The sequence below is a fragment of the Hemiscyllium ocellatum genome, chromosome 1, assembly GCF_020745735.1.
Source record: "Hemiscyllium ocellatum isolate sHemOce1 chromosome 1, sHemOce1.pat.X.cur, whole genome shotgun sequence".
Taxonomy (NCBI): Eukaryota; Metazoa; Chordata; class Chondrichthyes; order Orectolobiformes; family Hemiscylliidae; genus Hemiscyllium; species Hemiscyllium ocellatum.
The window spans coordinates 128059425-128076344 of record NC_083401.1 but is presented as its reverse complement, the minus strand read 5'-3'; the positions used below and the strand labels follow the sequence as shown (position 1 = coordinate 128076344).

Below are 16920 nucleotides of genomic sequence, written 5' to 3'. Positions count from 1 at the left end.
TTTCAACTGTATAAAACTTCAGTCAGGCCACATTAAATTATTGGAGATGGTGCAAAAGAGATTTCCCAGGATGTTGCCTGGATTAGCTGTAAGGAGAAATTGGACAAACTCAGATTATTCTAGCCAGAGCCTTGGAGGCTGAAGGGCGACCAGATTGAAGTATATAAAATTATGAGACACATAGATAGGATGGATGGTCAAAGAGTTTTTTCCCAGGATAGAAATGTCAAATATTAGGGTGCATAGGTGTAAAATAAGACATGAAAAGTTCAAGGAGATGTGTGAGGCAAGTTTTTACAAAAAGGGCGGGAGATGCCTAGAACATGCTTCCGGATGGTGGTAGAAGCAGATACAATAGCAACATTTAAGAGGCATTTAGACACACGTGAGCAGGCAGGGAATAGAGGGATATGGACCATGTGCAGACAAATGGGATTAATTTAGAATGGCATCTTGTTTGGTATAGATATGGTAGGCTGTATCTATGCTATATTGTTCTGTGTTCTATATGACAAATATATAGCTATATTTTAAGAATAGACACAAATATTTGAAAGATGGTTAGCAACCTATCACGTGATCTCAACAATATTAGTAATGAAATATTGATAATCATGCCCTATTTGAAGGGAAATCATTGCTCAACCAACTTCAGCTGATTCATCAAGGATCATCCCTCCATTTCCCCATCCCCTTCCAAATCTGTAGGTACCATTCGCAAATATTATGGTGTGTAGAAACATACTCATTGTGTGGACCGATGGCTGTGTTTACTGTCTCAACTGGTATGTTGAAAATGTCACTTGGCATGTGTATGCCAGAGTTTCAGTGTTCATGGAATACTGGGAGACAAGGATTGGCCAAAATCTGAAAATTATCCATCACAAATCGCCTCCCTAATCCTGTCTGTGCCATCTTCTATCTTTAATGCCCCATTACAACTCCTGTCTTAAATCAGAATTTCAGCCATTGCATCTAATCTTCCAAAGCTCATAACCTATTTCTTCAATCACATGAAAATGCATGTGGAGATATAGAGAATGAATGTGCAGTCTCATGATGCAGTTAAATTTCACCAATAATCCAGGCTGGATCAGGTCCGTCATCATCTCCGTTTCAGATGTCCACCCTTGATTAGTTGAACAATCATGACCAATGTTTTCTCTTCACATACTGACTGGACAGACAGGCTCTTTCATTAAGTTCAGATTTCCATTTTTTGGCATTCGGTCAGATTCATACAAAGGAGCTGAAAATACTCCATTTTAATCAATGATTCTTAAATTTGATTTCATATGTCCCAATTTCCATAAGCATTTAGAGGGTGCAATATCAAATGCATAAATGTATGCCTTAAGAAGGGAATGTTACATTTGTAAGAGCTTCCATAATATAATTTAAACATACATGACACAAAGGCTGCAGCAACTTATTCTGAGTAAGGTAACAAACTCAGGAATGTGTGATGTTGCTCACCTCATGGCCAAGTTGTGACATCAGCAGTTGAAAATTATGAAAAATCTAAATTTAATGTAAGGATAAAACAACAAAATGTATATAATTTTAAATCCTTTTTGGACTTGTTTTGTGTTAAATCTAGGACTGATCAATGTGAATTACGCCCTCCTTTTATAAGGTACAGTAAATCTTCCTCTGTCTAATGCACATATATTCATAAAGTTAGCAGATTTGATGCAAATTCAATAACTTTCTTCTTTTAAAGTGTTGCAGCTGACTATCCACCAGCAAGTTCTATTTTCGCTCAAATTGGGAATATGGAAGCAAGTCTAGGTAGGAAGGGATCAGTATTAGATGTTTTACATAAAGTTGAGAGTTGCATAACAGAAAAAAAATCAGCTTCTCTTTGCTTTGATAATCTCACCACTTAATACTTTTACCACCTTTCCTTTGAAGGAAAGAAGAATGATGGTTAGTTTTATTGTGAAGTGTTTTAGTAATGTCTGAGGTTTAATGAATATTACCATTCATTTCTAAAGTCATATTTATCAGTTGGCAAAGATTACTCCACTGTGACCCTCAAATAAAATTGTAGATAATATACTACTGTGTAGACAGGATGGAATTAGGTGACAGCAGAGTTTACTAAATATATGTTTTGGATAGGCATAAGCGACTGTGATGTCTGTGAAAATATTGTCAGTCTCCAAGTCACATGGAGGTATAAGGAATGCCACTCTTTGCAAATGATTATATTTTAAACTGCCCTTTTAAATCCAAGATAGAATGAAGATTGAAGTCTAAAAGATAAGTAAATAGCTTTTCTACCAGGATAAAAACCCCATGTGTTTCACATTGCCATAGAGAATGGTTTGAGAGGTGAAGCTTTCTTAGGACACCATTGCAGGGTTGAGCAGTCGGTTTTGCTAAAAATGTTATTAAGTAGACTATGACAATCTGGTTAGGCCCCATTTGGAGTACTGTGTCCAGTTTTGGGCCCTACACCTCAGGAAAGACATACTGGCACTGGAGCGTGTCCAGAGGAGATTCACACGGATGATGCCTGGAATGGTAGGCCGAACATATGATGAACGATTGAGGATCCTGGGATTGTCTTCATTTGAATTTACAAGGTTGAAGGGAGATCTAATAGAAAATTACAAGATAACGCATGGCCTAGAAAGGGTGGAGGCTGGGAATTTGTTTCCATCAGGCAGGGATACTAGAACCCGTGGGCACAGCCTTAGAGTTAGAAGGGGTCAATTTAAAATGGAAATGAGGAAACATTTCTTCTGCCAGAGAGTGGTGGGCCTGTGGAATTCATTGCAGTGGAGGCCGGGACATTGAATTTCTTCAAGGCAGAGATTGATAAATGCTTAATCTCGCAAGGAATTAAGGGCTACAGGGAGAGTGCGGGTAAGTGGCGTTGAAATGCCCATCAGCCATGATTGAATGGTGGAGTGGACTTGATGGGCCAAATGGCCTTACTTCCACTCCTATGTCTTATGGTCTTATGATCTAATCTGCAAGAACCAGACAGAGGAAACAACAAGATAGAGGTAGTAAGCCTCTATTATTCACCAGCTAAGATGCAGATGGGATCTCTCGCTCAGATTGAATAGACCAAGTTCATATCGATCTAACTGAAACTGGGAGAATTATCTAGAGTTGGTTAGGGGGAGGGATTCCATTTCTCCTGCACCATGAAACACAGTTAGTGGGATAGGAATTAGCCACTTGAAGAATACAGCTGAGAATAGCTTCAGCTGATTCCTGGAGAAAGAAGTCGCTACTTAAAGGACAATGTAATGGATAAAAGTAGAGGGAGGTTTTGGTCATTTTAAATATTAAAATTTTGTAATTTACTGTGCATTGCCATCAGAAGTAGTGTTTAGTCACTGTTTCATTTAGTTTACTCATTACAGAAAAAGCCTTAACTTGAAATTTTGGTGTAATCCATTTCGAAGAAGGCAGATGTAGTGGGCTAGCACTGCATTTGGGATTTAGTAGAAAAACAGGAGGTATCAATCACTTTGGGTAGTGAAACATTGGAATCAAGCAATAGCAGTTCCAGTGAAAAAGGCTGAAGCATAAAGAAAAGATAAAAATACTGGAGTTAAAATTGCAACGAGCAGAAAAGGATATGGAAAGGGAGATGGCGTTAGAAAAGATAAAATATTGAACTAGAAGGAAATTGAATTAGAGATGCAAAGGCAAGAGAAAGATGGAGAAAATGAATATAGGCTGCATTTAAAACAGACATCAGATGTTGATGAAACTTTGGGGAGGATCCACATCTTAATCAAGCCTTATCAAAGGCCTTTTGGAAATCTAGATAGACCACATCCACTGGGTTTCCCTGGTCTAACCTACTTGTCACCTCTTCAAAGAGTTCCAACAGGTTTGTCAGGCATGACCTCCCCTTACTAAATCCATGTTGACTTGTTCTAATCCGACTCTGCTCTTCCAAGAATTTAGAAACCTCATCCTTCATGATGGATTCTAGAATTTTACCAACAACCAAGGTTAGGCTAATTAGTCTATAATTTTCCATCTTTTGTCTTGCTCCTTTCTTGAACAAGGGGGTTACAACAGCAATCTTCCAATCATCCGGGACTTTCCCTGACTCCAGTGACTTTTGAAAGATCTCAACCATCGCCTCCGCTATTTCCTCAGCCACCTCCCTCAGAACTCTAGGATGTATCCCATCGGGGCCAGGAGATTTATCAATTTTAAGACCTTTTAGCTTTTATAGCACTTTCTCTTTTGTAATGACAACCATACTCAACTCAGCCCCCTGATTCCCTTTAATTGTTGGGATATTACTCATGTCTTCCACTGTGAAGACTGACACAAAGTACTTGTAAGTTTTCCTGCTATTTCCTTATCTCCCATCACTAGGCTTCCAGCATCAGTTTGAAGTGGCCCAATATCTACTTTTGCCTGTCGTTTGTTTCTTATGTATTGAAAGAAACTTCTACTATCATTTCTAATATTACTGGCTAGCCTACCTTCATATTTGATCCTCTCCTTCCTTATTTCTCTCTTTGTTATCCTCTGTTTGTTTTTGTAGCCTTCCCAATCTTCTGATTTCCCACTGCTCTTGGCCACTTTATAGGATCTCTCTTTTTCTTTAATACATTTCCTGACTTCCTTTGTCAGCCATGGCTGTCTAATCCCTCCCCGGATAATCTTTCTTTTCTTGGGGATGAACCTTTGTATAGTGTCCTCAATTATACCCTCAAACTCCTGCCATTTTTGCTCTGTCTTCCCCGCTAGGCTCTGCTTCCAGTCTATTTTCGTCAGTTCCTCTCTCATGCCCTCATAATTACCTTTATTTAACTGTAACACCATTACAGCTGATTTTGCCTTCTCTCTTTCAAACTGCAGACTGAACTCTACCATATTATGATTGCTGCTTCCTAAATGTTCCTTTACTTTAAGATTTTTTATAAAGTCTGGTTCATTACATAGCACTAGTTCCAGAATAGCCTGCTCCCTTGTGAGCTCCATGACAAGCTGTTCCAAAAAGCCATCCTGTAAGCATTCCATGAATTCCCTTTCTTTGGATCCACTGGCAACATTATTTACCCAGTCCATTTGCATATTGAAGTCTCCCATGATCACTGTGACCTTGCCTTTCTGACATGCCTTCTCTATTTCCCGGTACATGTTGCGCCCCTGGTCCTGACCACTGTTAGGAGGTCTGTACATAACTCCCATTATGGTTTTTTTGTCTTTGTCTTAAAGAGCCCTTAGGTCTCTTTAATATCTTTCACCTCTCACCCCAAACCTATGCCCTCTAGTCCTAGACTCCCACACCCCAGGGAAAATACTTGGTCTATTTATCCTATCCATGCCCCTCATGATTTTTTAAACCTCTATAAGGTCATCCCTCAGCCTCTGAAGCTCCAGAGAAAACAGCCCTAGCCTATTCAACCTCTCCCTATAGCTCAAATCCTCCAACCATGGCAACATCCTTGTAAATATTTTCTGAACCCTTTCAAGTTTCACAACATCTTTCTGATAGGAAGGAGACCAGAATTGCATGCAATATTCCAACAGTGGCCTAACCAATGTCCTGTACAGCCGCAACATGACCCTTCAACTCCTGTATTCAATACTCTGACCAATAATCCTATTCTATCTACCTGCGACTCCTCTTTCAAAGAGCTATGAACCTGCACTCCAAGGTCTCTTTGTTCAGCAACACTCCCTAGGACCTTACCATTGAATGTATGAGTCCTGCTAAATAATAGACATTTTTCCAGCAGCAATTTGAAGTCATGCAAAGAATTTCAGATGGGAAAGAGTCTGATCATACACTGTTCAGGAGCCTGATGGCTTGGGGGAAGAAACTGTTGCACAGTCTGGCCGTGAGAGACCGATTGCTCCGTTATCTTCTGTCAGATGGCAGGAGGGATAAAATTTTGAGTGAGGGGTGTGTGGAGTCTTCCACAATGCTCTTAGCCTTCTCAAGATTGTGACTCTGTAAAAAAAAATTCACTGCAAATGACTTATTGTCTGTGGTATATAGGGCAAAGGTTTCAGAATCCACGAAAATAACCTCGGCATACATTCAGGATGACGACATGTAACTAGTGGCATGCCATAGGGATCAGTGCTGGGGCCATAATTATTTACAATATATATTAATGACTTGGATGAGGAAATTAAATGTACTAGAGCCAATTTTGTGAAGATTCCAAAAATAGATGAAAAGGCAAATTGTGAGGATGACACAAAGTATCTGCAGAAGGATCGAGACAGGTTAAACAAGTGGGCAAAAATTCGCAGATGGAATATAATGTGGGGAATTTTGAGATTATGCACTTTGGCAGGAAGGTTAGAGGAGATGAAAAGTATATAAATAGAGAAAGACTGCAAAAGACTTCAGCACAGTTGGATTTGGAATTCTTTGCGCAAAGATCATAATAAGTCTGGTATATAAGTTCAGAGGGTAATATGAAAGCAAATGGAATGTTGGCCTTTATTTCAAAGGGAATGAAATATAAACATAGAAAGGTTCTGCAAAAACTAGACAAGGCACTCTTCAGACCTCAACTGGAACACTGTGAATAGTTTTGGGCCCCTTTCCTAGAATGAGATATACTGGCAGTGGAGGCAGTCCAGGGGAGGTTTACAAGACTGATACCATGTATGGAGCGACAGTCTTATAAGGAGAGACTGAGTACATTGGGCCTGTACTTGTTGGAATGGCAAAGAATCAGAGGTTACCTTATTGAAACGAACAAGATTCTTGGAAGACTGAACAGGGCAGATGTGGAAAGGTGTTTTTCCCATTATGGGAGATTCTAGGCCTGGAGGGCATAATCACAGAAGCAGGAGTCACCGATAAAGACACAGAAGAGAAGGAATTCTTTATTCACAGAAGGTTCTGACAGTGGGATTCTTTACCACAGAGGGCTGTTGAGGCTGAGGTGGACAGATTTTTAATCAGTAAGGGAATCAAGGGTAATGTGGAAAAGACAGAAAAGTGGAATTGAGGTTTATCAGATCAGCCATTATCTCATTGGATGGCAACGCAGACGAGATGGGCTGAATGGCCTTTTTCTGCTCTTGTTTTAACATGGTTTTATTATGGTCAAATTATAGAACAGGGACAATTTTTGCCAAAGACAGTTAAAGTGAAGACTCTTACAGAGTTCACTATTCCTAAAAGTTAAAAGCAAAATTCTGAGATGTTAAGAGTATGTAGGCTTTACTGGAGATTTGTCTGTATAATTTCAGCACAATACCTGCATGTTTAATGAATTACTTAAGAAAACAAGTGAAAAGGGCAAACGTCAGGTAATACAGGCCAACTCCAGACTGACAGTGCTTGTTTGGGTGCACAATGGATTTTTGATATGACCCCATGGGATATCTAGTGAGTGCCAAGTTATCCCAGGAATAGTGTATGGTGAGCTGTGTGGAACTAGGGCATGATTCTCAAATTGAGGGCTCAAATGAGAATTCATACGGTGAGTTTGGTAAGAGAACGTGCAAGAACGTGCTCAGGCTGGTGGCAAGAATAACTGCACCAAAATCCACGTGACTTGCACTTTGCCGAAAAACGGTAAGATCCAGCTCCAATAGCTGCAAAGTGAGATAAGCCAAATAGCACTTTATTCAGTGAACTGACATAACGGGCTGAAGGAGACCCGTTTGCTTCATGAAATTTCTCTGTTTCTAAAATTGAAAATCCCATGGAAATAAAGTGTAGGATACAGACCGTACTGAAAGCTGGCGGTAAAAAAAATGACATTGAAGGAAGGTTTTCTGCCTCTGTGCTGGACACCCTGCACTTTTTTTTGCTGAAAACTGAAATGAATGGAGCTGCAGCTTTTGTCAGGAAGGTGCACAGTTGGGGAACACAATCAGATTACGCTGGAAACTTTGAGTGGCCTGGTAGTATTCTGAGAATGAAGGGTACAAATTAAGGCGTGAATCCTATCTCGGTCCTGAAATATTCACTTCTGTTCTCTCCAACTGATGTGCTTCATTTCTAATTTCCTTTGTCTCCAATTTCCAGCATCTGCATTTTGAGAAATGGCATAATTAGAAAGCCCCAGTGGTGAAATTAGACCTGTCATGTAAGCTCTGTGCTGCTTCACAGGAAAAGAGAACTGGTCACTTTACACTAGTCATATTTTGGGAGTTTCTGTCATTGCTTGTAAACTGCTAATTCATACACTGTCTTCATTAGTGAATAATGGCATGCAGCTGCTTTGAAATGAAAGTAGCCCTAACTTAGTGTCATAGACTCACAGAGATATACAGCACGGAAACAGACCCTCCAGTCCAACTCATCCATGCCGACCAGATATCCTATCTTAATTTAGTTCCATTTGCCAGCACTTGGCCCAAATCCCTCTAAACCCTTCCTATTTATATACCCATCCAGATGCCTTTTAAATGTTGTAACTGTACCTGCCTCCACCACTTCCTGTGGCAGGTCATTCCATACACACACCACCAAAACGTTGCCCCATACATCCCTTTTAAATGTTTCCCCTCTCACCTTAAACCTATGCCCTCTAGCTCTGGACTCCCCCACCCCAGGGAAAAGACCTTGACTATTTACCCTATCCATGCCCCTCATGATTTTATAAACCTCTATAAGGTTAACCCTCAGGTGCCTTTGCTCTAGGGAAAACAGTCTGAACCTATTCAGCCTCTCTCTACAACTCAAATCCTCCAACCCTGCAACATCCTCATAAATCTTTTCTGAACCTTAGAACATAGAAAGATACAGCGCAGTACAGGCCCTTCGGCCCTCGATGTTGCACCGACCGAATCCTACCTAACCTACACTAGCCCAATAACTTCCAAATGTCTATCCAATGCCCGCTTAAATGACCATAAAGAAAGAGAGTTCACCACTGCTACTGGCAGGGCATTCCATGAACTCACAACCCGCTGTGTAAAGAATCTACCCCTAACATCTGTCCTATACCTACCACCCCTTAATTTAAAGCTGTGTCCCCTAGTAACACCTGACTCCATTAGCGGTAAAAGGTTCTCAGTGTCGACCCTATCTAAACCCCTAATCATCTTATACACCTCTATCAAATCTCCCCTAAACCTTCTCTTCTCCAATGAGAACAGCCCCAAGTGCCTCAGCCTTTCCTCATAAGATTTTCCTACCATTCCAGGCAACATCCTGGTAAACCTCCTCTGCACTCGTTCCAATGCCTCCACATCCTTCCTATAGTATGGCGACCAAAACTGCACACAATACTCCAGATGAGGCCGCACCAGAGTCTTATACAGTTGCAACATGACCTCAGGACTCCGGAAATCAATTCCTCTACCAATAAAGCCCAGTACACCATATGCCTTCCTCACAGCACTATTTACCTGGGTGGCAACTTTCAGAGATCTGTGTACATGGACACCAAGATCCCTCTGCTCATCCACACTACCAAGTAGCCTACCATTAGCCCAGTAATCCATCCTCTTGTTACTCCTACCAAAGTGTCAAGTTTCACAACATCCTTCCTATAGGAGGGAGACCAGAATTGCACACGATCTTCTGCTCTTTCCCAGTAACCCTGTGCAATTCTTTTTCTAAATAAGTAATCATCTTGCCTGCCCCAATTGAACCTACCTCCACAATAGTTCCAGGCAATGCAGTCCAGACCTGAACCCTTCACTGTATTGACGTTTTTTTTTGCATTCACTTTGAATCTGTGCCCTTTTGTACCTGATCCTTTTCTGAGTGGGAGCAATTTGTCCATTATTTGAACAAATATTACAAAATTGAGTAGATGTTGACCATTATCAATGAAACTAATTTATCATGCTTGTTTTTCATCACTCTTTCTCCCCTCCAACAGTGGCTACTATTGGTATACTTCGTTATTCACAACTGAAGTCAAAAATGAAGAAGCCTTGGTTGAATATCTTTGGGGTGCTAGCACTAAGTGCAGCTGCTGTTGGAATTACTTTAGTGGCCAATTTCCAGGTATAGTGTCAAAGTTTCTGATCATCATTTTTCATTGAATACCACCACATCTGTTACATTTCACAGTTCATGCTAGCGTTTGAAACTATGGCCTTGTCACAGTACATAGAAAATAAAATTAGATCTCAGCATTACCATTTTTGGCGAGTGTATTCAAAAAGTTTATTCATTGAGGAGATAAAAACGTGAAGGTTGAGGTGAACTGCAAGATCATTGTTTGGTGCCACCTAGTGGACCGAACCAGAACATGCTGGACAAGGGCTGCACACAATGTCACTATGGGAGGAAGAATATTACATCAAAAAAATTGTAAAAATACACTTTAAAAAAAGGGAGAAATATCAGACCTGGAATTTCCACAAGGACTTTTCCAAAGTTCATTGTGCATTTGATGAGAGATCAGCAGAAATCTTGGAGGAATAGTGTGAATGGCTGTACCTCTACGGTTTCCACTAATCTTTATCATAAATTACCACAACAGATCGGGAGGCCAATGGAAATTGCATTTTGCTGTCTTTAGAGCAGTAAACTGCCAACAAAAGACAATTATCCACATTTTTCAATAGTCCCCTCATTCCTATTACTTTAAATCACATAATCAGTTTAGATGCAGAAGGCCATTTTTCTTATTTTAGCTATTCCAACTAAAAATAATCTGACAGCTCACCCAAATGAGTCTCATCTAAATCGTTGTATATAACTCCTTGCTTTATCCTTCTGCTACCTTATTTGTTACTTACAGTCATAGAGTCATACTGCATGGAAACGAACCCTTCAGCCCAACCAATCCACACCAACCTAGTTCCCAAACTAAATTAGTCCCACCTGGCTGCACTTGGCCCATATTCCTCCAGACCTTCCCTGTTCATGAACTAATCCAAATGTCTTTTAAACATTGTACCTGTACCTGCATCCACCACTTTCTCTGTTCATTGCACACAAGAACCACTGTCTGTGTAAAAATGTTGCCCTCATGTCCTTTTTAAATCTTTCTCCTCTCACCTTAAAAATATGCCACCTAGTTTGGAACTCCCCCACTCTAGGGAAGCGACTCTTACCACTCACCTTTGTATGTTCCTCATGATCTTACAAACCTCAATAATGTCACCCCCCCCAACCTCCGATGCTCAAATGAACAAAATCCCAGCCTTTCCAATCTATCTTTATATCTCAAACTCTCCACTCCTAGCAACAACTTGGTAATTTTTTTCTGAATCCTGTCTGTTTTAATACTTGTTTTGAAAATTGTGTGATGGTCACCAGTAAGATTATGCACAATGTTCGCAAACTCTGACTGCAGGCAAACAGAAAGCACTATTTTCAGGCACCGTTCTGCAGAGTAAGGACTTTTGGGATTGTAGCAGAAGATAAAACCAAGGAATTGCTTAATATTCATTTGGATAAGACTCATTTAGGGGAAATGTCAGATTATTTGTGGATGAAGTGCTTTGTTATAGCTTTTAAATTTAAACATTTATAGCTGGCCATCTAAAGAGAAGATTTAAAAAAATCTGAATGCTTTCAAGACTAATCTCAACTATTTGGTGGAATATCTTATTCTGAAGTTGGGAAATTTATAATTACAGTTTTCATTCAACAAAATCTTTAACTTTAACATAGTCTTTGTTGTTAGTTTCTGTATTGACATCGAGCAATTGAATGTGTTTTGTGTTCAAATAGTAATTCATTTTTGATGTTCCCAGCTCTCTAATAATGAACAGGTACACAACACAGGCACAGTTTTGATCTTTGGGTTTGGAACTGTAGTCTGCTGGATCCAGGTTGTTTTAACTTTTCAGGCAAATCTAAAGAATGAAGGAATTAAAGTTGGAATATTGCGTGTTATGATTGCAACGGCTATCTCCATCACTGTCATCCTGTGTATCTTTTGATCTATGGGCAGAATTTTCCCCTCCTTGATGCAGTGTGATCAATTGCACGGAAGGTAGGAAAACGTGGGGAGATTGAAAATAAATCAGGATCTTGCAATTTTTCCCTTCAAGCCTTAAATAGCAACAACTTCAGAATCTTGTAAGTGAATGGTGACCACATTATTTTCATGTATTTGCATCTCATTAAAGCCCCAACTCAGCATGCTTGCAGCCACCTCCAATCCTTCTCTCCTACCCTGAGAAATTATGTCGGACAAAGTCCCATAGATCAGAATGGTGGTTGTAGCTTGCCTATTACTTGTCCCAGCCATCATGCAAATGATGGTTCTCTTCACAACCATGTCCCTACATGTTTTATGGCCACTGTCCTTCTTGACCCTTCATCTGTGCAAGTTGGCATCCTCACTACATCATTGCACCTTCTCTCACACCAACTCACACACTTCATCCCTTCAACACTTCCATTTGGAGCTCAGGGACAATTGCATAAGGACACATACTTCAAGCATCTGGACAGGTGCATCTTACAGCTCTAAGCTGGCTTTCTTAGTGCTCACTTGCTTTGTGCTTACTAGCCTCTTGCTACTTAGCATTGCTTTCCAAGTACACGTTGACTAATTTCTGTGCTGACTTACATTTTGCCAACACGCTGAGTTCCTAGAGTCCAAAGCTTTAGCACTCAGTTACAGGCTACCACCCTCTAGAGCTTACATTGCTAGGAGATACAAATAGCTGTGACTGTGGGAGTGAACATGTCTCTGCGTGACACTGGGCTATGTCAATGTCATGCCTGCACTGAATGCCAGCAGTGTATACATCAAACACACTGCACGTGCTTCAAGCATGTGACCATGTGTGAAAGTCAAAGGGAAGCAGTCTTTAGTGGGGTGAAGGAGGACTACAATTAGTGAAGGGGCACTGGCACAGTTAGTCAAGGGGCTGGTCCAATTTCAGTCCAGTAGGTTGGTCGTGGTCAGTCAGGGTGTTGTGGTGAGATCCGTGGAGAAGGTAGGCCAATTATTGCTACAACATGACAGAGGCAAGGATTGATTGTGATCAAGGTGGATGGAAGAGTAGTTAGTGTTGATGTATGAGCAGCAGAGGTGGTGAGTTGGCTTCAGTGTGTGAGAATACACAGCTGGCAGGAAGAGATAGTAGTTTGGGAGGATGAGGTGGGTCATCCACAATTCAGCACTGACCTCAGCTATATTTTGGGTCCAGGCTGTCTTAGTCTGATGGTGTAACCTCCACTGGGTCTACAGGTAACAGACTGCCCTCCTCTCCATCACCGCATTTGTCAACACCACGAGGTTTCTGTCTGCATAGTGAGGAGTGAGCTTCCCTTTTATTCTGGGCCATGTCCTGGAGGTACAGCTTGAGCATCACCATGTGAGGGTCAGTCTTGTCTTGCAGCATCTGAAGTGATGTGCAGCCAAACCTTAAAAATGTTGCCAGTTGCACAATCACCGTAAGTTCCAGGCAGTGGTGGCCATTTCCAACTGACCAATCACACAGTACCACAAGGAGGGAATCAAGTTGCATTATTAATGATGTAAGGAGTGGAGGATTGTGTGACAAAAATCATCCCAAACCATTACAGACTGGACACCATGAATCTCTCTCCACAACAACACATTAATTGAAAACAGGAAAATTCCACTAACGTGTATGTTGGGTAGAATTGGAACATCGAATCAGGACAATCAAACTACTGACTGCTGACAGCTCAAAACAGTCTGTCATTCTGATTCATACAAGTCTAGTGAGTGAATTTGATTATATTTGAGGCAGAGGTGGAAAATCCTCTGCTTATGTGACTCATCTATAGTCATACATAGCTGGGTGATCCAAGTGTTATCTTGCAAGAGCCAGAAGAGTTAGTTAACAATTATAAGCACGACAACTGGCTCATGTCCTTTTTTTCACACATTCTCAGATTAGCCAACCATTTCCAGCACTTCTTTTAAATCTAAATACCTTTCAGTTTTTCTTGCACTCTCGTCTCATTTTGACGTCTTTTGAGCTTCCATCCAGACAGGACATTTTCACTTGCCATATAATTAACATAGATTCGCATACACTTTATGTATTGTTTACATTAAACCTGATTATCATGCATGACAGTTCATCATTTTCTGATACTCCAGGTGTATTATCACTCGGTCACTGTTTATCATTTTAAAAATTTAATAATTTAGACCAAAAGTATTGCTTCAGAATTATTTTGCTGAATTCCTTAACCAAATTATAAATAGATTTTTTTCTGGTTGCACAGCTCAAAATGTTCCACGGAGCAAGATCCCAGTGGATGTTAATCATGCTTTACCTCCTCTACATAGCAACATTTGCAATTGAATTTCGATATTCAGAATTTAACATTCAATGTGCTGATGAACAAAGTGTATCAAAAGTCTCCACGGTCATTGCTGAGTTCCGCTCAGATCATTTTAGAGACAGTTATTAATGAGGATGTCATTCCAGTAGTCCAGAATATTAATGGGTACATTCCTAACATTTAATTTGACATTAAATTTAATGTTTTCAAGCTTTGATTAAAGAGTATATTTGTGAGATTATTTCTTTTAACATCTAAACTCTTCCCTCATAAAGATTATCCTTTGGTATCTTTATCACTGATAATCTTTTTTCAGCTCTCTCCACCAATCTCTCAAAGATAATTTGAGAAAAGCAACAAAAAGCTCACCAAGCCAGCAGATGCTCAAGTCCTGTGAAAGTATTTCTAAACAAAACTTTCAAAAAAATGGAACCGCAATGGGTTGGGATAAAGTGACGATTGGGAGCTGGAGTCTAAAGACATGAAGAGAGGTGGAGAGGGTTAATATCAGAAGATGTGTGGCATTATGTAAGGTATTTGGTGAACAGGACTGTGCACACTATCATTGTACTGGAGATATATACAACTTTGTATGAGGAACGTGCTACTATTCCTGGCCTCTACATATCTTAGAACCCACTTGCTATTGGAATGGGATTCCTGAAGAAGGGCTTATGCCCGAAACGTCGATTCTCCTGCTCCTCGGATGCTGGCGGGCCTGCTGTGTTTTTCCAGCAACACATTTTTTAACTCAGCCAGAGAGATGCTCAGCCAAGAACTCAAAACAAGACATCCACATCTTGATCTTCAGAGTGCGTAACCTACATTATATTAACCTTTGATTCTAATTATAGGCATAGAGATGTACAGTATGGAAACAGACCCTTTAGTCCAACTCGTCCATGTGATCAGATATCCTAAATTAATCTAGTTATATTTGCCAGCATTAGGCCCATATCCCTCTGAACCCTTCCTATTCATATACCCATCCAAGTGTATCTGAAATATTGTCATTGTACCAGCCTCCACCACTTCCACTGGCAGCTCATACCATACATGCACCACTCTTTGCATGAAAAATTTGCCCCTTATGCCCTTTTTGAATCTTTCCTCTCTCACCCTAAATCGATGCCCACTAATTCTGGACTGTCCCGCCTCAGGGAAAAGACCTTGTGTATTTACCCTAACCATACCCCTCATGATTTTATAAACCTCTATAAGGTCACCCCTCAGCCTCCAACGCTCCAGGGAAAATAGCCCCAGTCTATTCAGCTTCTCCCTGTAGCTCAAACCCTCCAACCCTGGCAACATCTTTGTAAATCTTTTCAGAGCACTTTCAAGTTTCACAGCATCTTTCCGATTAGAAGGAGACCAGAATTGCATGCAATGTTCCAAAAATGGCCTACCCAATGCAACATGATCTCCCAGCTCCTGTACTCAATGCTCTGACCCATAAAGAAAAGCATACCAGATGCCTTCTTCGCTATCCTATCTACCTGATTATCTGTTTGTGCAAAGTATTTGATTCCAGTTTAAAAATGTGTTCTTTTACATCTGCATTGCTTCAATTATCTTTTAACCTGAAACATCTTCCAGCCAGTTAGGTGGATGGACATATAGTTTTGGGCTAAAATCGACATTAGAATAGCAAACCAACTATTGCAAGCTATTAATGGGTGAACTCAGGCACATATCCTGGATTAAATCCACCATTTTAATAAATATATTTTGTAAAAATATCAGGGGGTATGGGGCTATGCTGATTGGGAAATGGCCACTACTTCTGTTTTTTAAAAAAGATAGTAACATGTAATATTGAAAATATATCTTTACAAAATGGACCTGGGAAAAATCAGATTGCTTCAATGGTAATTTCTGGACAAACTGACAGAGTCTGTAAAGAGGAAAAAGTGAGGACTGTAGATGCTGGAGATCAGAGTTGATGTGTGTGTTGCTGGAAAAGTACAACAGGTTAGGCAGCTTCCGAGGAGCAGGAGAATCGATGTTTCAGGCATGAGCCCTTCATCATTCCTGAGGAAGGGCTTATGTCAGAAACATCAACTCTCCTGCTCCTTGGTTGCTTCCTGACCTGCTGTGTTTTTCCAGCGCCACACTTTTAACGTGTGTAAAGATACAATGGATTTCTCAGTTGCTAGCTGACTATCCCTCACCTTTTCAATGAATGGGTTTTAATATCACAATAGCTGCTAGACCTGTCAGCCCATTAAAATGGGATTTCAAATAAAGCCAGTGAGATGATTATAACTGGAATGTTTTATGTGATATCAAACAATTCCCCCTTGTATTTATACTCCAGGTGTTGTGAAAATAACATCAATCTTTTGAGTTAAGCTTACAAGACCACCAATTTGTGTCTATTCTTTATTATCCCAGCACTCAAACAGATTAACTCTTCCTCAAAAATGTAGCTGAGTCTGAGACATCAGCGACTATATAATGAACAGTGGAACAGGTTTAAGAAGGAGAAAGGCCTATTCCTATATCTATATGCATTTGCAGGACAGAAGAACAATATGTCAGCCACACTGAGTTTATAACCTCATTGATGAGATTTTGAAGTAAATGCACTCGGTGTACTGCAAGTTTGAAATCCACCAAAGATGTGGTCACTAATGTTTTAATTATTATTTTATTGGAAGGAATAAAAGTGCTCCATTTAGCTCCACATTCAATTATCCACTCATCTCAATTACACTCAACTCCTCCAAAACCTCGGGGGCTGAAACTGGGGCCCACAGCACACT

The 16920-nt window shown here is 40.3% G+C and overlaps 1 protein-coding gene across 1 annotated transcript in view; it reads left to right on the top strand.

The window, feature by feature from the left end:
• The window catches only part of tmem150c (transmembrane protein 150C), a 43279-nt gene extending 28995 nt beyond the window's left edge, over positions 1 to 14284 (top strand). The window contains exons 2-5 of the mRNA XM_060827109.1: positions 1724 to 1791; positions 9801 to 9928; positions 11632 to 11809; positions 14076 to 14284. Of these exons, the coding sequence (XP_060683092.1) occupies positions 1724 to 1791; positions 9801 to 9928; positions 11632 to 11809; positions 14076 to 14284 (583 nt within the window). The remainder of the gene's footprint in view (positions 1 to 1723; positions 1792 to 9800; positions 9929 to 11631; positions 11810 to 14075) is intronic.
• The last annotated feature ends 2636 nt before the right edge of the window (positions 14285 to 16920 follow it).